The 27,999-nt window shown below is 41.6% G+C and overlaps 1 protein-coding gene across 4 annotated transcripts in view; it reads right to left on the bottom strand.

The window, feature by feature from the left end:
• Nucleotides 1-27,999, bottom strand: part of STIM1 (stromal interaction molecule 1) — a 601,163-nt gene that overhangs the window by 19,402 nt on the left and 553,762 nt on the right. For 3 of the 4 annotated variants that reach the window (XM_053708828.1, XM_053708825.1, XM_053708826.1), the window contains one exon: nt 17,355-17,742. In XM_053708828.1, the coding sequence (XP_053564803.1) occupies nt 17,355-17,742 (388 nt within the window). The remainder of the gene's footprint in view (nt 1-17,354; nt 17,743-27,999) is intronic. The other variant, XM_053708827.1, reaches the window with a different exon arrangement.

Raw genomic sequence — 27,999 nt, 5'->3', positions numbered from 1 at the left:
CTGCATCTAGCTGTCTGCATACGTGTATATCTGCATCTAGCTGTCTGTATACGTGTCTATCTGCATCTAGCTGTCTGTATACGTGTATATCTGCATCTAGCTGTCTGTATACGTGTCTATCTGCATCTAGCTGTCTGTCTGTATACGTGTATATCTGCATCTAGCTGTCTGTATACGTGTATATCTGCATCTAGCTGTCTGTATACGTGTATATCTGTATCTAGCTGTCTGTATACGTGTATATCTGTATCTAGCTGTCTGTATACGTGTATATCTGTATCTAGCTGTCTGTATACGTGTATATCTGCATCTAGCTGTCTGTATACGTGTATATCTGCATCTAGCTGTCTGTATACGTGTATATCTGCATCTAGCTGTCTGTATATGTGTATATCTGCATCTAGCTGTCTGTATACGTGTATATCTGCATCTAGCTGTCTGTATACGTGTCTATCTGCATCTAGCTGTCTGTATATGTGTATATCTGCATCTAGCTGTCTGTATACGTGTCTATCTGCATCTAGCTGTCTGTATACGTGTCTATCTGCATCTAGCTGTCTGCATACGTGTCTATCTGCATCTAGCTGTCTGTATACGTGTCTATCTGCATCTAGCTGTCTGTATACGTGTCTATCTGCATCTAGCTGTCTGTATACGTGTATATCTGCATCTAGCTGTCTGTATACGTGTATATCTGCATCTAGCTGTCTGTATATGTGTATATCTGCATCTAGCTGTCTGTATACGTGTATATCTGCATCTAGCTGTCTGTATATGTGTATATCTGCATCTAGCTGTCTGTATACGTGTCTATCTGCATCTAGCTGTCTGTATACGTGTATATCTGCATCTAGCTGTCTGTATACGTGTCTATCTGCATCTAGCTGTCTGCATACGTGTCTATCTGCATCTAGCTGTCTGCATACGTGTATATCTGCATCTAGCTGTCTGTATACGTGTCTATCTGCATCTAGCTGTCTGCATACGTGTATATCTGTATCTAGCTGTCTGTATACGTGTATATCTGCATCTAGCTGTCTGTATACGTGTATATCTGCATCTAGCTGTCTGTATACGTGTATATCTGCATCTAGCTGTCTGTATACGTGTATATCTGCATCTAGCTGTCTGTATACGTGTATATCTGCATCTAGCTGTCTGTATACGTGTATATCTGCATCTAGCTGTCTGTATATGTGTATATCTGCATCTAGCTGTCTGTATACGTGTATATCTGTATCTAGCTGTCTGTATATGTGTATATCTGCATCTAGCTGTCTGTATACGTGTATATCTGCATCTAGCTGTCTGTATACGTGTATATCTGCATCTAGCTGTCTGTATACGTGTATATCTGCATCTAGCTGTCTGTATACGTGTATATCTGCATCTAGCTGTCTGCATACGTGTATATCTGCATCTAGCTGTCTGCATACGTGTATATCTGCATCTAGCTGTCTGTATACGTGTATATCTGCATCTAGCTGTCTGTATACGTGTATATCTGCATCTAGCTGTCTGTATACGCGTATATCTGCATCTAGCTGTCTGCATACGTGTATGTCTGCATACGTGTATATCTGCATCTAGCTGTCTGCATACGTGTATATCTACATCTAGCTGTCTGTGTCTGACTACTTGTATATCTACATCTAGCTGTCTGTGTCTGTCTGACTACTTGTATATCTACATCTAGCTGTCTGTGTCTGACTGACTACTTGTATATCTACATCTAGCTGTCTGTGTCTGACTACTTGTATATCTACATCTAGTTGTCTGTGTCTGTCTAGTTGTATATCTACATCTAGCTGTCTGTCTGCCTGACTACGTGTACTGTATATCTACATCTAGCTGTCTGTCTGCCTGACTACCTGTATATCTACATCTAGCTGTCTGTGTCTGACTGACTACCTGTATATCTACATCTAGCTGTCTGTGTCTGTCTGACTACTTGTATATCTACATCTAGCTGTCTGTGTCTGCCTGACTACATGTACTGTATATCTACATCTAGCTGTCTGTCTGCCTGACTACATGTACTGCATATCTACATCTAGCTGTCTGTGTCTGACTGACTACTTGTATATCTACATCTAGCTGTCTGTGTCTGACTGACTACTTGTATATCTACATCTAGCTGTCTGTGTCTGTCTGACTACTTGTATATCTACATCTAGCTGTCTGTGTCTGCCTGACTACATGTACTGTATATCTACATCTAGCTGTCTGTCTGCATGACTACCTGTATATCTACATCTAGCTGTCTGTGTCTGCCTGACTACTTGTACTGTATATCTACATCTAGCTGTCTGTCTGCCTGACTACCTGTATATCTACATCTAGCTGTCTGTCTGCCTGACTACTTGTATATCTAGATCTAGCTGTCTGTGCCTGACTATGTGTACTGTATATCTACATCTAGCTGTTTGTGCCTGACTATGTGTACTGTATATCTACATCTAGCTGTCTGTGCCTGACTACGTGTACTGTATATCTACATCTAGCTGTCTGTCTGCCTGACTACATGTACTGTATATCTACATCTAGCTGTCTGTCTGACTACTTGTATATCTACATCTAGCTGTCTGTTTGCCTGACTACATGTACTGTATATCTATATCTAGCTGTCTGTCTGCCTGACTACATGTACTGTATATCTATATCTAGCTGTCTGTCTGCCTGACTACGTGTACTGTATATCTACATCTAGCTGTCTGTCTGCCTGACTACTTGTATATCTACATCTAGCTGTCTGTGCCTGACTACGTGTACTGTATATCTACATCTAGCTGTCTGTGCCTGACTACGTGTACTGTATATCTACATCTAGCTGTCTGTGCCTGACTACGTGTACTGTATATCTACATCTAGCTGTCTGTCTGCCTGACTACGTGTACTGTATATCTACATCTAGCTGTCTGTCTGCCTGACTACGTGTACTGTATATCTACATCTAGCTGTTTGTGCCTGACTATGTGTACTGTATATCTACATCTAGCTGTTTGTGCCTGACTATGTGTACTGTATATCTACATCTAGCTGTCTGTGCCTGACTACGTGTACTGTATATCTACATCTAGCTGTCTGTGCCTGACTACGTGTACTGTATATCTACATCTAGCTGTCTGTCTGCCTGACTACATGTACTGTATATCTACATCTAGCTGTCTGTCTGACTACTTGTATATCTACATCTAGCTGTCTGCCTGCCTGACTACATGTACTGTATATCTATATCTAGCTGTCTGTCTGCCTGACTACTTGTATATCTACATCTAGCTGTCTGTGCCTGACTATGTGTACTGTATATCTACATCTAGCTGTCTGTGCCTGACTATGTGTACTGTATATCTATATCTAGCTGTCTGTGCCTGACTACGTGTACTGTATATCTACATCTAGCTGTCTGTCTGCCTGACTACGTGTACTGTATATCTATATCTAGCTGTCTGTGTCTGCCTGACTACGTGTACTGTATATCTACATCTAGCTGTCTGTGCCTGACTACGTGTACTGTATATCTACATCTAGCTGTCTGTCTGCCTGACTACGTGTACTGTATATCTACATCTAGCTGTCTGTCTGCCTGACTACGTGTACTGTATATCTACATCTAGCTGTCTGTCTGCCTGACTACATGTACTGTATATCTACATCTAGCTGTCTGTCTGACTACTTGTATATCTACATCTTGCTGTCTGTGTCTGACTGACTACTTGTATATCTACATCTAGCTGTCTGTGTCTGACTGACTACTTGTATATCTACATCTAGCTGTCTGTGTCTGCCTGACTACTTGTATATCAACATCTAGCTGTCTGTGTCTGACTGACTACTTGTACATCTATATCTAGCTGTCTGTCTGCCTGACTACTTGTATATCTACATCTAGCTGTCTGTGTCTGACTACTTGTATATCTACATCTAGCTGTCTGTGTCTGACTGACTACTTGTATATCTATATCTAGCTGTCTGTGTCTGACTGACTACTTGTACATCTATATCTAGCTGTCTGTGTCTGACTGACTACCTGTATATCTACATCTAGCTGTCTGTGTCTGTCTGACTACTTGTATATCTACATCTAGCTGTCTGTGTCTGCCTGACTACATGTACTGTATATCTACATCTAGCTGTCTGTCTGCCTGACTACATGTACTGTATATCTACATCTAGCTGTCTGTCTGCCTGACTACTTGTATATCAACATCTAGCTGTCTGTGTCTGACTGACTACTTGTATATCTACATCTAGCTGTCTGTGTCTGACTGACTACTTGTATATCTACATCTAGCTGTCTGTGTCTGACTGACTACTTGTATATCTACATCTAGCTGTCTGTGTCTGACTGACTACTTGTATATCTACATCTAGCTGTCTGTGTCTGACTGACTACTTGTATATCTACATCTAGCTGTCTGTCTGCCTGACTACTTGTATATCTACATCTAGCTGTCTGTGTCTGACTGACTACTTGTATATCTACATCTAGCTGTCTGTGTCTGACTGACTACTTGTACATCTATATCTAGCTGTCTGTCTGCCTGACTACATGTACTGTATATCTAAATCTAGCTGTCTGTCTGCCTGACTACTTGTATATCTACATCTAGCTGTCTGTGTCTGACTGACTACTTGTATATCTACATCTAGCTGTCTGTGTCTGACTGACTACTTGTATATCTACATCTAGCTGTCTGTCTGCCTGACTACTTGTATATCTACATCTAGCTGTCTGTGTCTGACTGACTACTTGTATATCTACATGTAGCTGTCTGTGTCTGCCTGACTACTTGTATATCTACATCTAGCTGTCTGTGTCTGTCTGACTACTTGTATATCTACATCTAGCTGTCTGTGTCTGACTGACTACTTGTATATCTACATCTAGCTGTCTGTGTCTGACTGACTACTTGTATATCTACATGTAGCTGTCTGTGTCTGCCTGACTACTTGTATATCTACATCTAGCTGTCTGTGTCTGTCTGACTACTTGTATATCTACATCTAGCTGTCTGTGTCTGACTGACTACTTGTATATCTACATCTAGCTGTCTGTGTCTGACTGACTACTTGTATATCTACATGTAGCTGTCTGTGTCTGACTGACTACTTGTATATCTACATCTAGTTGTCTGTGTCTGACTGACTACTTGTATATCTACATCTAGTTGTCTGTGTCTGACTGACTACTTGTACATCTATATCTAGCTGTCTGTCTGCCTGACTAAGTGTACTGTATATCTAGCTGTGTGTCTGACTACTTTTACTGTATGGTACAAAGAAGAAGCTACCAGGAAACACACATGACATTTGGGATAACCATAGGTAAAAAAAACTATAAGAGAAATAAAGCAAGATGGAAGAGGTGGGTATAGATGTTGGAAAAGTTTTCCTGCTGTGCTCTGGGATCTTCTTGCCTAATGACAAGGCGACACTATAACTGAGAATATGAGAGAAAACTAAATTTATGCTTACCTGATAAATTTCTTTCTTTCTAGACACGGTGAGTGCACGGATCATCAATTACTGTTGGGAATATCACTCCTGGCCAGCAGGAGGTGGCAAAGAGCACCACAGCTAAGATGTTAAAGAGACACTGAACCCAAATTTTTTCATTCGTGATTCAGATAGAGTATGCAATTTTAAGCAACTTTCTAATTTACTCCTATTATCAAATTTTCTTCATTCTCTTGGTATCTTTATTTGAAATGCAAAAATCTAAGTCTAGATGCTGGCCCATTTTGTTGAATAACCTGGGTTGTTCTTGCTGATTGGTGGACAAATTCATCCACCAATAAAAAGTGCTGTCCAGAGTTCTGAACCAAAAAACTTAGATGCCTTATTTTTCAAATAAAGATAGCAAGAGAACGAAGAAAAATTGATAATAGGAGTAAATTAGAAAGTTGCTTAAAATTGCAGAAATTTTTTTGGGTTCAGTGTCCCTTTAAATATCACTTCCTACCCACAATCCACCAGTCATTCGACCAAAGGGAAAGGAGAGAAAGGAAGCAACACAGGGTGCAGAGGTGCCTGAGGTTTATATAACTGTCTAGAAAACAGGGTGGGCCAGTGACTCAGTGTCAAGAAAGAAAGAAATTTATCAGGTAAGCATAAATTTCGTTTTCTTTCTAATGACAAGGTGAGTCCACGGATCATCATCAATTACTGTTGGGAATCAATACCCAAGCTAGAGGACACAGATGATAAGGGAGGGACAAGACAGGTAACCTAAACAGAAGGCACCACTGCCTAACAAAAACCCTTCCTCCCAAAGGAAGCCTTAGTAAAAGCAACCAATCAAATTTTTTTTAAAACGTAGACAACGTATGCATAGATGACCAAGCTGCAGAGTTGCATACTTGTTCAACAGAAACCTCATGCTTAAAATTCCAGGAAGAAGAACCAACCCTCATGGAATGAGCCGTGAGTCTCTCAGGAGGATAATATCCAGCAGTTTCATAGGGCAAACAAAAAATCCTCCTCAGCCAGAGCGAATGAGAATGAGCAGTAGCTCTCTGACCCTTGCGTCTTTAGTGAAAATCCTCAGACATCTGCAAGAAGAAATTCTGGCGCATGCAACCCATCTAGGTTATGGAACAACCACTCCTTATGAGAAGGAATATTCCTGTTTTAACCATTTTAGGAAGAAAACCCAACTTAGTAGCAGAACCACCTTATCCGATAAAAAGAAAAAGATAAGGGGAATCATACTGCAACACCGAGAGTTCAGAGACTCTACTAGCGATAACAAAACCTTCCAAGAAGGTATCGTAATATCTAAGGAATGCATAGGCTTAAACAGAGCCTGATGCAGGTGATAAGAACAAAGTTAAAACTCCATCCAAGTCTTCCTGAAGAAAGACAATCCCCAGGAACCCTGACCCTACTCCAAGAGAAACTCCTGGATTCACACAAAAGATATTAACATTAAATCTTATGGGAAACTAACTAGTAACTGGCAAGCAAGCCAGAGATATGGTCTAAAACACTGAGTCAGAGGACAAAGAGATCAAAATCCAAGCAGTCAGCTTTAGAGAAAAAAGAACTTAGGAAGGGACCCTAATTCAAAGGACCTTCCTCAGAGACAGTCTCCAAGGAGGGAGAGGAGACCATCTCTCTAGGACTACATACCAGATCCTGCAAGGCCACGCAGGAGCTAGTAAAATAACCAACTCTCTCTCCAGATTAATACAAAAATAACTTGTGACAGGAGAGAAACACAAAATAGTTATGCAGAACTAAACCTAAGAAACACCTAAGAAACGCCTAAGAAAAAAACCACCAGAACATTTATCTAAAAAGCTTTTTCAGCGCTCGCTCTCGGCATTAACCAAATCGGCAGCTGAATAGTAATAGTTATTATTACCCAAGTTAATGGTACTCATTTTATCAACCTTGGAAGGATGAAAGGCTGAGTCGGCCCTGCCGGGATTTGAACTTGTGACCTTGGATCTTTTAAACAGGCTTTTTTATTGTAGTCAGGGCATTTTACCAACTTAGCTACCCCACCGGCATTCAAGGCGGCCTGCTATCACTTGACCATGAACCTAACTTTAAAACACCTCCGGACAAAAAACCACTCCCCGGAGTGAATTATCTGTCTGAACAAAAATCCAATTGTTCACTCCTAAAGAGAGGAAAACTGACAGCCCTTGTGAGTTGCCACTGAACCATCAAATCACCTCCAACAAGACTAAGGAACTCAGAGTTTCACCCTAGCAGATGATGTAAGTCATAGAGATGAAAATGTCAATGTAATGACAACTGAGGTCAAGCCATCAGAGTAAAGAAACTCGCCCTCAACTGTAAAAGAGGAACGCCAACACTTCCGAGATTAATAATCTAGATCAATCCACTGAGACAGATCCAAATATTCTCCATTTTAGAGAAAAAAAACAAGGGAATGATATCTAAAGAAACCATCCAACTAATTCCCTTCTACAAAGCAATAAGCTATCAACCGGACCACCAGAGAATGCTAATGACCGGACAGAGACAGTAGGGAGACCCAGTTAGAGATCTTCTACTAGACATAGAAGCTATGAAGGTCCCCAATAAATCACCTTATGAAAGGAGACTGGACAAAGTCTCTTGAAAGAAAATGCTTGAAGGAAGGAAAGACACCGGATCATATATGATCCAGAACCCCCCTAGCAATATTCAAAGGCCTAGAAGTCTTACTAGGATGACGGAACGCAACTTGAGAAGATACCGATCATGGGAACAAACAATACACATCTTTCAGGTCTATGTTCCCTATGAACAGACCCTTCTTGAATCCAGGAAAATGGATACTAGTTTGAAGGTCAGAACCTGAGATAAGTTGAAGAAAAACCTAGAACTCGTTCCCAGACTGGAACAATCACTCCCAGAAATGAAGATCTTGAGCCCAGTCCAAGGAAAAACTCTCACCAAAACCGGGCAGAAGATACTCTAGAAGGAGAAAGCTGTCCACGGGAGGAATTCTTATATTAAACTAAGATCAATTGGATAACAAGACCCGACAAATCCTGCAGTAAAAGGAAAAAAAAATGTTCCTTCAGTCCTACTATCTTCATACTGCCAGACCAAATCCAACAAGGGCTCAACCTTGGAAGGAAAAACCAGAAGCGTGGAATAGTAGAAAACTAAATATTGAAGCCGCCACTGCAGGGCTATAAACCTAGGCTGAACCACAGGTAGATTTCTCCGCTGACCAAGAATCAGCCACAATGCTTTTAAAAAATATGCAGCTTGTTAAGAATTGAAAGAAGGACCCAAAGGCCTTAAATTGGCTTCGAGCTCTAAACCATGAGCCTTCAAGCCAGTATTGCTAACCACTAAACCATAACATTCATCAGCGAACTAACACAGCAAGTCTAAGACGACAATGAATTGTTATGAAAAAAACAATTAACTATGCAACAGCACCTTGTATTGTAAACTTGAAAGGCGCAACTAATCACCCATAAGGGTCTCAAGGCGCTGCTCGTTCCATCAACCTCGGAAAGATGAAAAGCTGAGTGAATCAAACCTGCAACCCCCTGGTCTACTACGAAGCTCATCCACAATGCATTAGCATGCTGAGCTATCTGTCCTCTTATCCAAGGATCCGTAAAGGAGCTAGCTACCCTCCATAGGGTTCTAGGCTCTTAGGCCCCAGTAGAAAGGCTTTTACGAATTGCACTATACATTTAAAAGGATTCAGCGACAGAAAAATCCATTAAAGGACGGAAGACAGAGGTAAAATTATCCCTTAAACCTCCTATACTTGTGGAATTTTCATAGCACTACTAGAAACACTTCCACCTAGAAAGGAAAATTGTACAAACTAAAAGAGTTTACCAAAATTTCGAAGGGTTGACAACGACAGGAGTATCCAGTGTCGTCCAGGTAGCTAAAACCTCCCTTAACAGTACACGAAGTGTGCAAGCATATCTCTGAAGTAGTCCACTCAAACATCAGATTAAGGAATTATACTGCCCAAATCCAAAATTCCCATCAGTAACCACCAGCAGAACTTCTCCGGTCTAGGAGAGGGGGTGATCTGAGTTATAAAATGAGCAGAAAACCTACTACTATCTGAAAACGTAAATGTCCCCTTGCATTTTCCCTGAATGTAAGGAAGAACGGACAAAACTGCAGATATTGCAAAAGATACCTGAGTTGCAAATTTGTAAGCAAATACACTCCTCCAGGAGAAAGAGGAACCGCAGGGCACTGCATGTGAAGCCATAAAGGCTAGGGACAATTAAGGAGAGGCTGTGGCCTTACCTGAACAGCATCCTCCTGGGAGACATGAGACTCAGAGGGAAATATCTTTTATAATTCACCCACCCAGTAAAGAGAACTCTAAAAAGCATATCCAGGTAGCACTAATAAAATATACAATTATATTTAAAAATTGCCGGATAAACAAAAGAAACTTAATTGTTGAAACAATAAATAAGGGACAAGAAAATTAATTTTCTTAGAAACAGATTTCTGATCAGAACTTAATCTTTACTTTAGGAGAAAGAATCCACCCTGGTTAATCAAAAACACACAACCATCTCCGACTTGAACCTCAGGCTCTGGGCTATCAGGTTAGATACCTAACCACGGTGCTATCTAATCCACCTACTAACTACAGGGGATACCTAAATACTGCCCAAATCAATAATACATTAGAGTTACACTTCTTTAGCATGGGTGACTAACTCTAAACATCAGAATAACTCAACGTCATAGCCCTGGATCAGGACATAGAGCAATATCTGCACAAGTGACCCGTGTCTAGTCTGACTCTGCAACCGAGTTGGCTCAGACACTAACACAAAGATCGCTGCTTCGATCATAACTAAAGCCTACATGAAAAAAACGAGCGCTTCCTGTGGCACACAACAGGTCTAGTTACTGTGAAAATAACAAGAGAAGCTTTCCAGAATTACCCAGGGGCACTTGCATATGTGAGGTCAGTGAGCACCAGATAGTAAAGTGCGGGAACCTAAAATGTGTAACAAAACAGACAAAGCAGATATCTGTCCTTTTAGAGAACTCGCTGACAACCCTTTATCCAAACCCTCTTGGAGAAAGGAAAGAATCTTAGGAATTTTAATTTTACTCCAAGAAAATCCCTTGGATTCACACCAACAGATATATTTTTTCCATATTTTATGGTAAATTTTCCTAGTCACAGGTTTTCTGGCTTGGACCAGAGTATCTATAACTGAATCTGAAAACCCACGCTTAGATAAAATCAAGTGTTCAATTTCCAAGCAGTCAGCTGCAGAGAGACTAGATTTGGATGTTCGAATGGACCTTGTACTAGAAGATCCTGTCTCAAAGGTAGCTTCCATGGTGGAGCCGATGACATATTCACCAGGTCTGCATACCAAGTCCTGCGTGGCCACGCAGGAGCTATCAGAATCACCGAGGCCTTCTCCTGTTTGATCCTGGCTACGAGCCTGGGAAGGAGAGGAAACGGTGGAAACACATAAGCTAGGTTGAACGTCCAAGGCGCCACTAATGCATCCACCAGTGTCGCCTTGGGATCCCTGGATCTGGACCCGTAGCGAGGAACCTTGAAGTTCTGACGAGACGCCATCAGATCCATGTCTGGAATGCCCCATAATTGAGTTAACTGGGCAAAGACCTCCGGGTGGAGTTCCCACTCCCCCGGATGGAAAGTCTGACGACTCAAATAATCCGCCTCCCAGTTGTCTACTCCTGGGATGTGAATTGCAGATAGATGGCAGGAGTGATCCTCCGCCCATTTGAAGATCTTGGATACCTCTCTCATCACCAAGGAACTCTTTGTTCCTCCCTGATGATTGATGTAAGCTACAGTCGTCATCTTATGAATCCGGCCTTCGTTAGTTGAGGCCAAGCCCGGAGCGCATTGAATATCCCTCTCAGTTCCAGGATGTTTATCGGGAGAAGAGACTCTTCCCGAGACCATAGACCCTGAGCTTTCAGGGAGTCCCAGACCGCGCCCCAGCCTAATAGACTGGCGTCGGTCGTGACAATGACCCACTCTGGTCTGCGGAAACTCATTCCCTGAGACAGGTGATCCTGAGTCAACCACCAACTGAGTGAGTCTCTGGTTAACTGGTCTACTTGAATCTGGGGAGATAAGTCTGCATAATCCCCATTCCACTGTCTGAGCATGCACAGTTGCAATGGTCTTAGTTGAATTAGAGCAAAAGGAACCACGTCCATTGCTGCCACCATTAGACCTATTACTTCCATGCACTGAGCTATGGAAGGCTGAGGAATAGATTGAAGAACTTGACAAGCCTTTAGAAGCTTTAATTTTCTGACCTCTGTCAGAAAAATCTTCATTTCTACAGAATCTATTATTGTTCCCAGAAAAGGAACTCTTGTAGACGGGGACAGGGAACTCTTTTCCACGTTCACCTTCCACCCGTGAGACCTGAGAAAAGCTAATACAATGTCTGTATGAGCCCTTGATCTGGAAAGGGACGACGCTTGGATTAGGATGTCGTCTAGGTAAGGTGCCACTGCAATGCCCCTCGGTCTTAGAACCGCTAGAAGGGACCCTAGCACCTTTGTGAAAATTCTGGGAGCAGTGGCTAAACCGAACGGAAGAGCCACGAACTGGTAATGTTTGTCCAGAAAGGCGAACCTTAGGAACTGATGATGATCTTTGTGGATAGGAATATGTAGGTACGCATCCTTTAAATCCACGGTAGTCATGAATTGACCCTCCTGGATTGTTGGTAAAATCGTTCGAATGGTTTCCATTTTGAACGATGGAACTCTGAGGAATTTGTTTAGAATTTTTAAATCCAGAATTGGTCTGAAAGTTCCCTCTTTTTTGGGAACTACAAACAGGTTTGAGTAAAACCCCTGACCTTGTTCCACTGTTGGAACAGGGTGTATCACTCCCATCTTTAATAGATCTCCTACGCAATGTAAGAATGCCTGTCTCTTTATCCAGTCTGAACATAAGCGAGACATGTGGAACCTTCCCCTTGGAGGAAGTTCCTTGAATTCTAGAAGATAACCCTGAGAGACTATTTCTAGTGCCCAGGGATCCTGAACATCTCTTGCCCAAGCCTGAGCAAAGAGAGAAAGTCTGCCCCCTACTAGATCCGGTCCCGGATGGGGGGCTACCCCTTCATGCTGTCTTGGTAGCAGCAGCAGGCTTCTTGGCCTGTTTACCCTTGTTCCAGCCTTGCATTGGTTTCCATGCTGGCTTAGCCTGGGATGCGTTACCCTCTTGTCTAGAGGCTGCAGAGTTAGGAGACGGTCCGTTCCTGAAGTTGCGAAAGGAACGAAAATTAGATTTGTTCTTAGCCTTGAAAGGCCTATCCTGTGGGAGGGCATGGCCCTTTCCCCCAGTGATGTCTGAAATAATCTCCTTCAATTCTGGCCCAAAAAGGGTCTTACCTTTGAAAGGAATATTAAGCAATTTTGTCTTGGATGACACATCCGCCGACCAAGATTTTAGCCAAAGCGCTCTGCGGGCCACAATTGCAAAACCTGAATTTTTCGCTGCTAATTTCGCCAATTGCAAAGCGGCATCTAAAATAAAGGAATTAGCCAACTTTAGTGTGTGAATTCTGTCCATGACTTCCTCATATGGAATCTCCTTATTGATCGAATTTTCTAGTTCTTCAAACCAAAAAGACGCCGCCGTTGTGACAGGAATAATGCACGAAATTGGTTGGAGGAGGAAACCTTGCTGAACAAATATTTTTTTTAAGCAATCTTTCCAATTTTTTATCCATAGGATCTTTGAAAGCACAACTGTCCTCAATGGGAATAGTCGTGCGTTTGGCCAACTTAGAAACTGCCCCCTCAACCTTAGGAACTGTTTGCCATGCGTCCCTCCTGGGGTCGACAATGGGGAACATTTTCTTAAATATAGGAGGTGGGACAAAAGGTATACCTGGCTTCTCCCACTCCTTAGTCACTATGTCCGCCACCCTTTTGGGTATCGGAAAGGCATCAGCGTGCACAGGGACCTCAAGGAATTTGTCCATTTTACACAATTTTTCTGGAATGACCAAAGAGTCACAATCGTCCAGCGTAGTTAGCACCTCCTTAAGCAGGGCGCGGAGATGTTCTAACTTAAATTTAAACGTCACAATATCAGGTTCTGCCTGTTGAGAAACTTTTCCTGAATCAGAAATTTCTCCCTCCGACAGACCCTCCCTCACTGCCAATTCTGACTGGTGTGAGGGTATAATAGATAAATTATCATCAGCACACCCTTGCTCATCCTCTGTATTTAAAACTGAGCAATCACACTTTCTTTGAAATGCTGGCATTTTGGATTAAAGATTAGCTATACAATTATCCATTGCTGCCGTTAATTGTTGCATAGTAACAAGCATTGGTGCGCTAGATGTACTAGGTGTCGCCTGCGCGGGCATAACTGGAGTTGACACAGAAGGAGAGGATGGTGAACTATCCCCACTACCTTCATTTGAAGAATCATCTTGGGCAACCTTATTAAATGTGACAGTACTGTCCTTACTTTGTTTGGACGCCATGGCACAATTTTCACATACATTTAAAGGGGGGACCACCTTGGCCTCCATACATACAGAACATGTTCTATCTGAAGGTACAGACATGTTAGACAGGCTTATACAGGCTATTAATGCAATAAAACCGTTTTTAAACAAAACCGTTACTGTCTCTTTAAATGTTAAACAGAGCACACTTTATTTCTGAATGTGTGAAAAACTATGAAGGAAATATCCAATCCTTACCAAATTTGCACCCTAGTGTCTTAATGCTTTGAAAGTATTGCACACCAAATTTCAAGTTTGTAACCCCTTAAATGAGCAAACCGGAGCTATTTGTTCAATTTACCAGTTTAAACCCACTACAGTCCCAGCCACAGCCTTTGCTGCGGCTTTACCTTTCCTTGGGGGTTATTCGCCACAGAAATAAGCCTTCCAGAATCGTTTTTTTATGGCCACAGGACCTTCTCACATGAAGCTGCATGCACTGCTTCCAGAAGTAACTGCGCAATTAAGGCGCGAAAATGAGGCCTCCTCCCTCTGCATACCAGAGTGAAAGGCCCTTCCTGACTAGAATAGGTTTCTAAACGACTGCCAGGCGAATAAAAAACGTTCCCAAAGTGTTTTCAAGTTCCAAAACACTCCAAAAGTCATATAAATAATATATAAATCAATCGATTTAGCCCACAACAGTGTCAACCAGTATATAGCCCATTAATAAGCCTTCATTCTGTTATGAGTCTAAGAAAAATGGCTTACCGATCCCAAAAAGGGAAAATGACAGTCTTCTAGCATTACTATGTCTTGTTAGAAACTGGACTAGTCATACCTTGAGCAGAAAAGTCTGCAAACTGTTCCCCCCAACTGAAGTTCTCTGGGCTCAACAGTTCTGCGTGGGAACAGCAATGGATTTTAGTTACTGCTGCTAAAATCATACACCTCTTTAAACAGAACTCTTCATCACTTTCTGTTGTAGAGTAAATAGTACAAACCGGCACTATTTTAAAATAACAAACTCTTGATAGAAGAATAAAAAACTACAACTAACACCACATACTCTTTACCATCCCCGTGGAGATGCTACTTGTTCAGAGCGGCAAAGAGAATGACTGGGGGGCGGAGCCAGAGGGGGGGCTATATGGGCAGCTTTTGCTGTGCTCTCTTTGCCATTTCCTGTTGGGGAAGAGAATATTCCCACAAGTAAGGATGAAGCCGTGGACCGGACACACCAATGTAGGAGAAACATTTTCTCTGTCACAACCTTTAAAAATAAGAGTGTTTCAAACACACTTCGCTGTGTCACAAGGAAAAAAACAGGAAAAACTCTAAACTACAGAGGCTCTAGGCTATATACTTGTTCAGGCATAGTTCAGCCTCAAATGGTGTTGATACATTTGCAAAGGGGCCCTACATGTTTAACTGAGAAAACTTAAATATTGAGTCTTAAAAAGGGATTGACTCCACGCCTTGCAGGAGAATAACCCTTAAGTCCCTACTATCACAAAACATATAGTGTCTGCACGCTGCCAGAAACACCCTTACTAAGGGGTTTGTGTCCCAAATAAAATACAGGATTATTTGTTTTAATCACAGAATCATTGACCCCATCAGTGCCAGCCTTCTAGCCCCAGAAGAACAAAAGACACTTACCCACATTCTAGTCGTCCGGCAGTCAGGCGACTCACAAAGTTTGAGAGGATGCTGTTCATCACAGGGACCTGTGTAAAAAGAAAGACAGAGTAAACTTACTCAGGCTTTCCATACCAGGGCAGCAACATGTTAGGAAAAACGCAGCAAATCCTCCTTTACAAGTTCCTAACTGCTTTAAAGCCACCACAGCCCTGCTGAAGAGACTAACGTGGAGTACAGCTATACCCAAGTTGTGATGGAAGACCAGAGCAATCTTGCCCAGTCCTCAAAATAAAAAAATCTTCATAGAAGAAACTTAATCAGGACACCAAATTACACTAGAGGCACAGAGAATGACTGGGGGATTGTGGGTAGGAAGTGATATTTAATAGCTTTGCTGTGGTGCTCTTTGGCGCCTCCTGCTGGCCAGGAGTGATATTCCCAACAGTAATTGATGATGATCTGTGGACTCACCGTGTCATTAGAAAGAAATAATGTTTATTCTATTTCAGTGAGAGATTAATGGCTTTTGGCCCTATTCCTTGTGTTGTATCAGCGAGTGGCCCTCTGTGCATCACCTGCAGACCATGACGTACTAGCATAACTGGGCACGGTTCTGTACTTCAGAGGAAGGTGGAGCTATTTTTTTTTAATTTTACTAATTATAGAACAAGAGAGGACAAGGTCAGTCCCTGTGTGAAGGTGACACTGCTGAAAACATTGTACATTAATTCTCACTGTACACTGCGTTGCCTTTATGTACTAAAATCTTAAGTTCTGAATTCCAGGCGTCATAGTTTCCTGTTTCACTCCCTGCCTGTAGCTGCCCTCTACAATATCCACACTTCAGTTCCTTCCCCAGAATAATCAGCAATATTTACCTGCAGCTTTGTTATACAATATCTGCATCTACACAAGGTTAAATACAGATTCCCACAGATGTGCTCCCCAAACCTTGTCAACAAGACTTCTGCAGACCTAACACTCCCTTAGCTGTTGTCCTGTTGCTTTAAATAAACAGAATGACCAGCAAGATAAGCTAGTATCTCAGAGCTATTATGGTAAGATTGTGCTTGATGTCTTCCCCTCCCAGATATTCTCAACATCCCTGAAAATGATCTAATGACAGTAGTAGCAAGTGGCCATTCATTGCTGGTTTATAAAGAGAAATCTGTGTGAAGATGTTTTGATGCTTAAGCTTATTTGCATCCAAATTACATTAATGCCATCCAATCTTTAACCATTTGCTTACCAGAGAGGGCTCCAATGCCTTGCAAATAGATATATTTCTACCTGCCAGACTTACTGGTAGCCAAGGGTTGGAGGAGACATACTGTAACTGTGTAAGCTACACACAGCAGTTATATAGTGACCCTATATTTACATCTTGACTCCAAGAGTGATCATTAAACGTCTCTGTGCAAACAGAAGAAATCCGGCTAGAGTCATATGATTTGTACTTATCACTGGCCATGAATTATAACTTCTTCTGAAGCTACTCATCATGACCATACTCTACCAGAGAATGTTCTGTGTCTATTTCTGCACCAGCTAAATATTTCTAGCACTTCATAGACTAGCAATAGTATTGTACAAACCACTGGACACATACAAATGGATTTAGTGCAACCAGGAACGCATGACAGTAAGTAAATTAGTATTAATTGCAAACTAGCAAAAAGATTATGAGTAAGTAAAAGTGCAGCCAGGTCTGAGGGAAGCATTTTGCAGAAAGAAAACTGCTGAAGAGACATGCAATAGTACCCAACACTGGGAGAGGCACAGAGGATCCCAGAGGTGACGTCAGGAGGGGGCAGATCAGGAATGGAGTCCATCTGCAGATAGTAAGTGGTAGACTGGTGGAAATAAACAGGATGGGCAAGAGAGCCAGGAGGAGGTGGCAGGGGTGCAGGAAATGGGGGATTTGGAGTGGAAGATGCAGAGGTAGAGGTGTTGCAAGGATGAACATCAGAGCTGAAAGACTGCCCATGAGAGAGGCTACGCATTCGGTGGAGTGAGACTTTACTGGCACGGTAAGGAACAGGTGGGGTGGACTCACTCTGGCTCACCACATAACCTTCTACCAACCTCTGTGATCCCAGGGCATGCTGAGATTCCATGTGCCGCTGGCGTAGGGAGCTCAAGTTGGGTGCTGGGATGAAAACAAGAGAAGAAAGACAAATTAGTAGGAATGAGAGGCAGAGAGGCCTGTACATAGCATTATTGTAAATAGGAACCGAACAGCATCGTAACATGCACGGACAGAAGAAGGTGAAGATGTTTGTGTGCTGTGGGGTTACAGTATGTGTTTGTAGCTTCTTGCTGCTGTGTAAATGTGTTCCGGTCCCCTCACTGCAACACTAGAACACAACTTTACCAACATGTCCCTGAATGGGAACAGAAGTGTATGTTGAGGGCTTGGAGGCATCCCATGTGGGTTTTAGCCATTCACCGACAGCCTCAAGAAATAATAACCATAATAATAATAATAATAATAATAACCATAATAATAATAACAATAACAACAATAATAATAATAACAATGACAACAATAATAATAATAACCATAATAATAATAATAACAACCATGATAATAATAATAATAATAACCATAATAATAATAACCATAATAATAATAGTATCAATAACCATAATAATAGCATTAATAATAATAATAATAATAATAATCATAATAATAACCATAATAATAATAATAACAATAACCATAATAATAATAATAATAACAATAACAATAATAATAATAACAATAATAATAATAATAACAATAACCATAATAATAATAATAACAATAACCATAATAATAATAATAATAACAATAACAATAATAATAATAACAATAATAATAATAATAACAATAACCATAATAATAATAATAACAACAATAATAATAATAACCATAATAATAGTAATAATAATAATAATAACAATAATAACAATAATAACAATAACCATAATAATAACAATAACCATAATAATAATAACAACCATAATAATAACAACAACAACAATAATAATCACCATAATAATAGTAATAATAATAATAATAATAACAATAACAACAATAACCATAATAATAATAACAACCATAATAATAGTAATAATAATAATAATAATACAGATGATCTGTAGGTAGCTGGTGAAAAACAGCAAGAGAGACGTTACAGCATAAAATGAAACTACAGTTATAGAATTTAAGATGAGCACCCAGAACCCTTTTAAACAACTCCTTCCTTTAACCCAGAATGCAGAGAAAGTCACATGAATTAGTAATGCTACATGCTCGCAAGCCGTTCACTGCTCACATGGGGGGGCTGGCTGCTCCTCACCCCTGGTGTCCCAGCGCTGTGAGACGTCACATAATCAGGAAGTGACCAGTGATAGAGGTGCTCTTTACTGCCTGGTATTTCTGTGTGAGTAGTTTATAGGTGCCCGACTGGTAGGGTTGCCAGCTGGACGACTTGTAGGTGACTGACCCCACCCTAAAGCTCTACCTTTGGCACTTCTCTTGACCTTGCCATGTATGTTTTTCACAACTGAGCAGTGATTGCATCCCCATGGTTGTCAGTAACAAATTATTTGACATCTTTGGCTGCCAGTAATACTCAGAGCAGTGATTTCACTTCCCTTGGCTACAAATGTAATGTTTTTACACATCATGGTTGACAGTAAAAAAAACAAACAACCCAGATTTTTCCCCAGTGGCTGTACGTAGTACACACAGCATTGCAACACCCTCCTAAGCTGCCAGTAACACACACTGCAGTGGATGAGCAATGTCTCTATATGGGTGATATTTGTATTGCATAGAGGTATAAAAGGATGCGGAAGACTTTTAAATGTAATGATTTCATTGGACAGCTGTCTGGTTAAATATCACCTGGCAACCCTGGTCCCCAGCAAGTTGGTCTATAGAGAAAGAGTGGGCTATTTCAGAAGCCCTAGATACAGGCTTCAAATGACCCCCACATTCATATGAAAAAGCAGATTATCTTATTTAGAATGAGGGGTCTTAAAGGGACATGAAACCCATAATTGTTCAGATAGAGCATGCAATTTTAAACAACTTTTTAATAAGCTTCTATTATCTAATTTGCTTTATTCTCTTGATATCCTTTGTTGAAACCATATCTAGATAGGCTCAATATCTGCTGATTGGTGGCTGCACATAGATGCCTCATGTGATTAGCTCACCCATGTGCATTGCTATTTTTTCAACAAAGGATATCTTGAGAATGAAGCAAATTAGATAATAGAAGTAAAATAGAATGTTGTTTAAAACTGTGTTCTTTATCTGAATCATGAAAGAAAAAACGTTGGGTTTAATGTCCCTTTAATCCCCTCTATGTAGCAGGTGATACCTGTCTGCTAGGTAATTATTAGTGTACTCTGGGCTCTAGCACTGAGATATTTGCACTAAAAACATAATGTATGCTTACATGATAAATGTACTTCTTTCCGGATATGGTGAGTCCACGGAATCATCAATTACTAGTGGGAATATCACTCCTGGCCAGCAGAGGAGGCAAAGAGCACTACAGCAAAGCTGCTATATATGTCACTTCCCTTACCCATAATCCCCAGTCATTCGACCGAGGGAAAAAACTAAATTTATGCTTACCTGATAAATTTATTTCTCTTGTGATGTATCCAGCCCACGGGTTCATCCATTACTTGTGGGATATTCTCCTTCCCAACAGGAAGCTGCAAGAGGACACCCACAGCAGAGCTGTCTATATAGCTCCTCCCCTAACTGCCACCCCTAGTCATTTGACCGAAGACAAGCAAGAAAAAAAGGAGAAACTATAGGGTGCAGTGGTGACTGTAGTTTAAAAATAAAAAAACACCTGCCTTAAAATGACAGGGCAGGCCGTGGACTGGATACACCACAAGAGAAATAAATTTATCAGGTAAGCATAAATTTTGTTCTCTCTTGTAAGGTGTATCCAGTCCACAGGTTCATCCATTACTTGTGGGATACCAATACCAAAGCTATAGGAAACGGATGAAGGGAGGGACAAGGCAGGAACATAAACGGAAGGCACCACTGCCTGTAAGACCTTTCTCCCAAAAATAGCCTCAGAAGAAGCTAAAGTCTCAAATTTATAGAATTTAGAAAAGGTATGAAGCGAAGACCAAGTCGCCGCCTTACAAATCTGTTCAACAGAGGCCTCATGTTTAAAAGCCCATGTGGAAGCTACTGCTCTAGTAGAATGAGCTGTAATTCTTTCAGGAGGCTGCTAGCCAGCAGTCTCATAAGCTAAACGTATTATACTTCTTAGCCAAAAAGAAAGAGAAGTTGCCGAAGCCTTTTGGCCTCTCCTCTGTCCAGAGTAGACAACAAACAAAGCAGATGTTTGACGAAAATCTTTCGTAGCTTGTAAATAAAACTTTAAAGCACAAACCACATCAAGATTGTGTAATAGACGTTCCTTCTTTGAAAAAGGATTAGGACATAGTGAAGGAACAACAATCTCCTGATTGATATTCTTATTAGATACCACCTTAGGAAGAAACCCAGGTTTGGTACGTAACTACCTTATCTGCATGGAAAATCAGATAAGGAGAATCACATTGTAAAGCAGATAACTCCGAAACTCTTCGAGCTGAGGAGATAGCTACTAAAAACAGAACTTTCCAAGATAAAAGCTTAATATCTATGGAATGCAAAGGTTCAAACGGAACCCCTTGAAGAACTTTAAGAACTAAATTTAAACTCCATGGCGGAGCAACAGGTTTAAACACAGGCTTGATTCTAACTAAAGCCTGACAAAATGCCTGAACGTCTGGAACCTCAGCCAGACGTTTGTGCAAAAGAATAGACAGAGCAGAAATCTGTCCCTTTAAGGAACTAGATGACAAACCCTTCTCCAATCCTTCTTGGAGAAAAGATAATATCCTAGGAATCCTGACCTTACTCCATGAGTAACTCTTGGATTCACACCAATGAAGATATTTACACCATATCTTATGATAGATTTTCCTGGTGACAGAATTTCGAGCCTGAATTAAGGTATCAATGACCGATTCGGAAAAACCATGCTTTGATAGAATCAAGCGTTCAATCTCCAAACAGTCAGACGTAGAGAAATTAGATTTGGATGTTTGAAGGGACCTTGAAGTAGAAGGTCCTGCCTTAGCGGCAGAGACTATGGTGGAAAGGATGACATGTCCACCAGATCTGCATACCAAGTCCTGCGTGGCCACGCAGGGGCTATCAATATCACCGAAGCTCTCTCCTGCTTGATCTTGGCAATCAGACGAGGGAGCAGAGGAAACGGTGGAAACACATAAGCCAGGCTGAAGGACCAGGGCGCTGCTAGAGCATCTATCAGCGCTGCCTTGGGTTCCCTGGACCTGGACCCGTAACAAGGAAGCTTGGCGTTCTGACGAGAAACCTCCAACATTGCCAGGGGGCTCCTTGTTCCCCCCTGATGGTTGATATAGGCTACAGTCGTGATGTTGTCTGACTGAAATCTGATGAACCTGACCGCAGCTAGCTGAGGCCAAGCCTGAAGAGCATTGAATATCGCTCTTAGTTTCAGAATGTTTATCGGAAGGAGGGCCTCCTCCTGAGTCCACGAACCCTGAGCCTTCAGGGAGTTCCAGACTGCACCCCAGCCCAGAAGACTGGCATCTGTCATTACTATAGTCCATTCTGGCCTGCGGAAACTCATTCCCTTGGACAGATGGACCCGAGATAGCCACCAGAGAAGAGAATCCTTGGTCTCTTGATCCAGATTTAGTAGAGGGGACAAATCTGTGTAATCCCCATTCCACTGATTGAGCATGCAAAGTTGCAGTGGTTTGAGATGTAGGCGGGCAAACGGAACTATGTCCATTGCCGCTATCATTAATCCGATTAGCTCCATACACTGAGCCACTGACGGACGAGAAATGGAATAAAGAGCATGACAGGAAGTTAGAAGTTTTGACAACCTGGCCTCTGTAAGATAAATCTTCATTTCTACTGAATCTATCAGAGTTCCTAGGAAGGAAACTCTTGTGAGAGGTGAGAGAGAACTCTTTCCTTCGATTACCTTCCACCCGTGAGACCTTAGGAATGCCAGAACAATGTCTGTATGGGACCTGGCGATTTGAAAAGTTGACGCCTGTATCAGGATGTCATCTAGGTAAGGGGCTACTGCCACTCTTGAAGTTTCGAAAGGAACGAAAATTAGTCTGTTTGGTCCTTAACTTGTTGGACCTATCCTGGGGAAGGGCGTGGCCTTTTCCTCCAGTAATATCAGAAATTATCTCCTTCAGTCCAGGCCCAAATAGGGTCTGCCCTTTGAAGGGGATATTGAGAAGTTTAGACTTTGAAGTGACATCAGCTGACCAGAATTTAAGCCATAGCGTCCTACGGCCTGAATGGCAAAACCTGAATTTTTATCCGTTAGCTTGGTTAAATGAAAAACGGCGTCAGAAATAAATGAATTGGCTAACTTAAGAGCTTTAAGCCTGTCAAGGATATCATCCAATGGGGTCTCTACCTGTAAAGCCTCCTCCAGAGACTCGAACCAGAAAGCCGCTGCAGCAGTGACTGGGGCAATGCATGCAAGAGGCTGGAGAATAAAACCTTGTTGTATAAAGATTTTCTTAAGGAAACCCTCTAATTTCTTATCCATAGGATCTAGGAAAGCACAACTGTCCTCGACAGGAATAGTTGTACGCTTAGCTAGGGTAGAGACGGCTCCCTCCACCTTAGGGACCGTCTGCCACCAGTCCCGTGTAGCGGCATCTATAGGAAACCTTTTCTTAAAAGCAGGAGGGGGAGAGAATGGCACACCTGGTCTATCCCATTACTTAGAAATAATTTCTGAAAACCTCTTAGGGATTTGAAAAATATCAGTGTAAACAGGCACTGCAAAATATTTGTCCATTTTACACAATTTCTCTGGGACTACAAATGGTGTCACAGTCATCCAGAGTCGCTAAAACCTCCCTGAGCAACACGTGGAGGTGTTCAAGCTTAAATTTAAATGCTGTCATTTCAGAGACAGACTGAAGTAACGCCTTCCCTGAATCAGAGAAGTCACCCACAGATAGAAAGCTCTCCTGCTTCAACTTCTGCACATTGTGAGGGTATATCAGACATAGCTACTAAAGCGTCAGAAAGCTCTGTATTTGTTCTAGCCCAAGAGCTGTCTCGCTTTCCTTGTAACCCTGGCAGTTTGGACAATACCTCTGTGAGGGTATGATTCATAACTGCCACCATGTCTTGTAAAGTAAACGCATTGGATGCGCTAGATGTACTTGGTGTCCCTTGAGCGGGAGTTATAGGTGCTGACACGTGGGGAGAGCTAGATGGCATAACCTCCCTTTTGTCAGTCTCAGAAACCTCAGGTGATAAATCTTTAAAAGCCATAATATGGTCTTTATAACTTACCGAAAGGTCAGTGCATTTGGTACACATTCTAAGAGGGGGTTCCACAATGGCTTCAAAACATAATGAACAAGGAGTTTCCTCTATGTCAGGCACGTTTAACAGACTAGTAATGAGACCAGCAAGCTTGGAAAACACTTTAATAAATGTGAAAAAAGCAATAATAAAAAAACGGTACTGTGCCTTTAAGAGAACAAAACTACCACATAAACTAAAACAGTGAAAAAAAGTAGTAAACTCTACGAAATTTTTACAGTGTGTATAAGGGACTAAAGCAGCATTTCACCCACTTGCAAATGGATGATTAACCCCTCAGGCCCAAAAACGAATTAGAAAAAACGTTAAACAGTCAAACACACTGCCACAGCTCTGCTGCGGCTCCTACCTGCCCTCAAATACGATTTTGCAGGAACAAAACCCTCTATAGAGGTCCTATAAGCCAGAGGACTCCTTCAGGGAAGCTGGATGTCTCAGACTTTAACGAAAATAGGCTCCTCCCACCATGCACTCAGAGGGCCTTAAAAAAGTACTCCTAGGAGTAATCTAACAAGCCATGTGGAAATTAGGCCCCAAATAAAGATTTATCACCCTCAGAGAAAAAACGTTTTTATTTATAAATCATGCAAACGTTTTTTACACTAAGTAATATAGGTATTAACATGAATATTATCCCTTTTTGCAAGCATGATCCCAGTTGTTGTTAAATCACTGTATCAGGCTTACCTTGAATATACCAGGCACTGTCAGCATTTTCTAGACCTTATCTCTCAAAAAAAATATATACTGAACATACCTCAAAGCAGGCAATCTGCAGACTGTCCCCCCAAATGAAGTTTCTTTCCATACTCTTCAGTTATGTGTGAGAACAGCAATGGACCTTAGTTACAAACCACTAAGATCATCAAACCTCCAGGCAGAAGTCTTCTTCCAATTCCTGCCTGAGAGTAAAAACAGTACAACGCCGGTAACGTTTAAAAATAACAAACTTTTGATTGAAGGTAAAAACTACACTAAGTCACCACATCTCTCTTGATGCTTCCTTTCTTGTCGAGAGCTGCAAGAGAATGACTGGGGGTGGCATTTAGGGGAGGAGCTATATAGACAGCTCTGCTGTGGGTGTCCTCTTGCAGCTTCCTGTTGGGAAGGAGAATATCCCACAAGTAATGGATGAACCCGTGGACTGGATACACCTTTACAAGAGAAATGGAAAAAGAAGATAATACAAAAGTGTAGAGGTGCCTGAGGTTTTAGAAAAAAATAACTGTCTTAAATAAAGGGTGGGCCGTGGACTCACCATATCCGGAAATAAATAAATTTATCAGGTAAGCATAAATAATGTTTTCTTTCCTAAGATATGGTGAGTCCACGTAATCATCAATTACTAGTGGGAATCAATACCCAAGCTAGAGGACACAGATGATAAGGGAGAGACAAGACAGGTGACTTAAACAGAAGGCACCACCGCTTGATGAACCCTTCTCCCAAAAGAAGCCTCAGCTGAGGCAAAAGTATCTAAAACTTTGAAAAAGTATGCAAAGAGGACCAAGTTGCAGCCTTGCAAAACTGTTCCACAGAAGCTTAATATGTAAATGCCCAGGAAGAAGAAACAGCCCTCGTGGAATGAGCAGAGATTCTCTCAGGAGGTTGCTGTCCAGCAGTCTCATAGGCCAAACAAATAATACTCCTTAGCCAAAAGAGAAGGATCCGTAGCTTTCTGACCCTTGCGCTTTCTAGAAAAACGAACTAACAAAGCAGAAGACTGACGAAAGTCCTTAGTCACCTGAAGATAGAACTTTAAAGCACGCACAACATCTAGGTTGTGCAATAAACGCTCCTTAGGAGAAGGATTAGGACACAAAGAAGGAACCACAATCTCCTGATTAATATTCTTGTTTGAAACCTAATTTAGTATGTAAAACCACCTTATCAGAATGAAAAATAAGATAAGGAGAATCAAACTGCAGAGCCGAGAGTTCAGAAACTCTCCGAGCAGAAGAAAAAGCAACAAGAAACAAAACCTTCCAAGATAACATCTTGAAATCTAAGGAATGCATAGGTTCAAACAGAGCCCACTGTAAAACTCTAAGAACAAGGTTAAGACGCCAGGGAGGAGTAACAGGCTTAAAATCAGGCCTAATCCTAACCAAAGCCTGACAAAAAGATTGCACGTCTGGTGCATCCGCCAAATGCTTATGCAACAAAATAGACAACGCAGAAAACAAAATTTATGCTTACCTGATAAATTTATTTCTCTTGTATTGTATCCAGTCCACGGGTTCATCCATTACTTGTGGGATATTCTCCTTCCCAACAGGAAGTTGCAAGAGGACACCCACAGCAGAGCTGTTTATATAGCTCCTCCCCTAACCCCCACCTCCAGTCATTCGACCGAAGACAAGTAAGAAAAAGGATAAACTATAGGGTGCAGTGGTGACTGTAGTTTTAAAAATAAAAACACCTGCCTTAAAGTGACAGGGCGGGCCGTGGACTGGATACACCACAAGAGAAAGAAATTTATCAGGTAAGCATAATTTTTGTTTTCTCTTGTAAGGTGTATCCAGTCCACGGGTTCATCCATTACTTGTGGGATACCAATACCAAAGCTTTAGGACACGGATGAAGGGAGGGACAAGGCAGGAACTTAAACGGAAGGCACCACTGCCTGTAAGACCTTTCTCCCAAAAATAGCCTCCGAGGAAGCAAAAGTATCAAATTTTTTGAATTTAGAAAAAGTATGAAGCAAAGACCAAGTCGCCGCCTTACAAATCTGTTCAACAGAGGCCTCATGTTTAAAAGCCCATGTGGAAGCTACCGCTCTAGTAGAATGAGCTGTAATTCTTTCAGGAGGCTGCTGGCCAGCAGTCTCATAAGCGAAACGGATTATGCTTCTCAGCCAAAAAGAAAGAAGTTGCCGAAGCCTTTTGGCCTCTCCTCTTTCCAGAATAGACAACAAACAATGCATATGTTTGACGAAAATCCTTAGTAGCTTGCAAATAAAAAAACTTTAAAGAACGAACCACGTCAATCTCCTGATTGATATTCTTATTAGATACCACCTTAGGAAGAAACCCAGGTTTGGTACGCAAAACTACCTTATCTGCATGGAAGATCAGATAAGGGGAATCACACTGTAAGGCAGATAACTCTGAAACTCTTCGAGCCAAAGAGATAGCTACTAGGAACAGAACTTTCCAAGATAAAAGCTTGATATCTATTGAATGCAAAGGTTCAAACGGAACCCCTTGAAGAACTTTAAGAACTAAATTTATACTCCATGGCGGAGCAACAGGTTTAAACACAGGCCTGATTCTAACCAAAGCCTGACAAAACGCCTGAACGTCTGAGAACATCAGCCAGACGCTTATGCAAAAGAATAGACAGAGCAGAAATCTGTCCCTTTAAGGAACTAGCCGATAATCCCTTTTCCAATCCGTCTTGGAGAATAGATAATATTCTAGGAATCCTGACCTTACTCCATGAGTAACCCTTGGATTCACACCAATGAAGATATTTACACCATATCTTATGATAGATTTTCCTGGTGACAGGCTTTCGAGCCTGAATTAAGGTATCAATGACCGACTCAGAAAAACCACTCTTTGATAGAATCAAGCGTTCAATCTCCAAGCAGACGCAGAGAAATTAGATTTGGATGTTTGAATGGACCTTGGAGTAGAAGGTCCTGCCTCAGCGGCAGGGTCCATGGTGGAAAGGATGACATGTCCACCAGATCTGCATACCAAGTCCTGCGTGGCCACGCAGGTGCTATCAAAATCACCAAAGCTCTCTCCTGCTTGATCTTGGCAATCAGACGAGGGATGAGATGAAATGGTGGAAACACATAAGCCAGGCTGAAGGACCAGGGCACTGCTAGAGCATCTATCAGCATCTATCAGGGGATCCCTTGACCTGGACCCATAACGAGGAAGCTTGGCGTTCTGACGAGACGCCATCAGATCCAGTTCTGGTTTGCCCCATAGTTGAATCAGCTGGGCAAATACCTCC

Source organism: Bombina bombina, chromosome 3, assembly GCF_027579735.1.
Source record: "Bombina bombina isolate aBomBom1 chromosome 3, aBomBom1.pri, whole genome shotgun sequence".
NCBI classification, from domain to species: domain Eukaryota; kingdom Metazoa; phylum Chordata; class Amphibia; order Anura; family Bombinatoridae; genus Bombina; species Bombina bombina.
The sequence above is the reverse complement of the archived record's forward strand: the minus strand, read 5'-3'. Positions and strand labels throughout refer to the sequence as shown.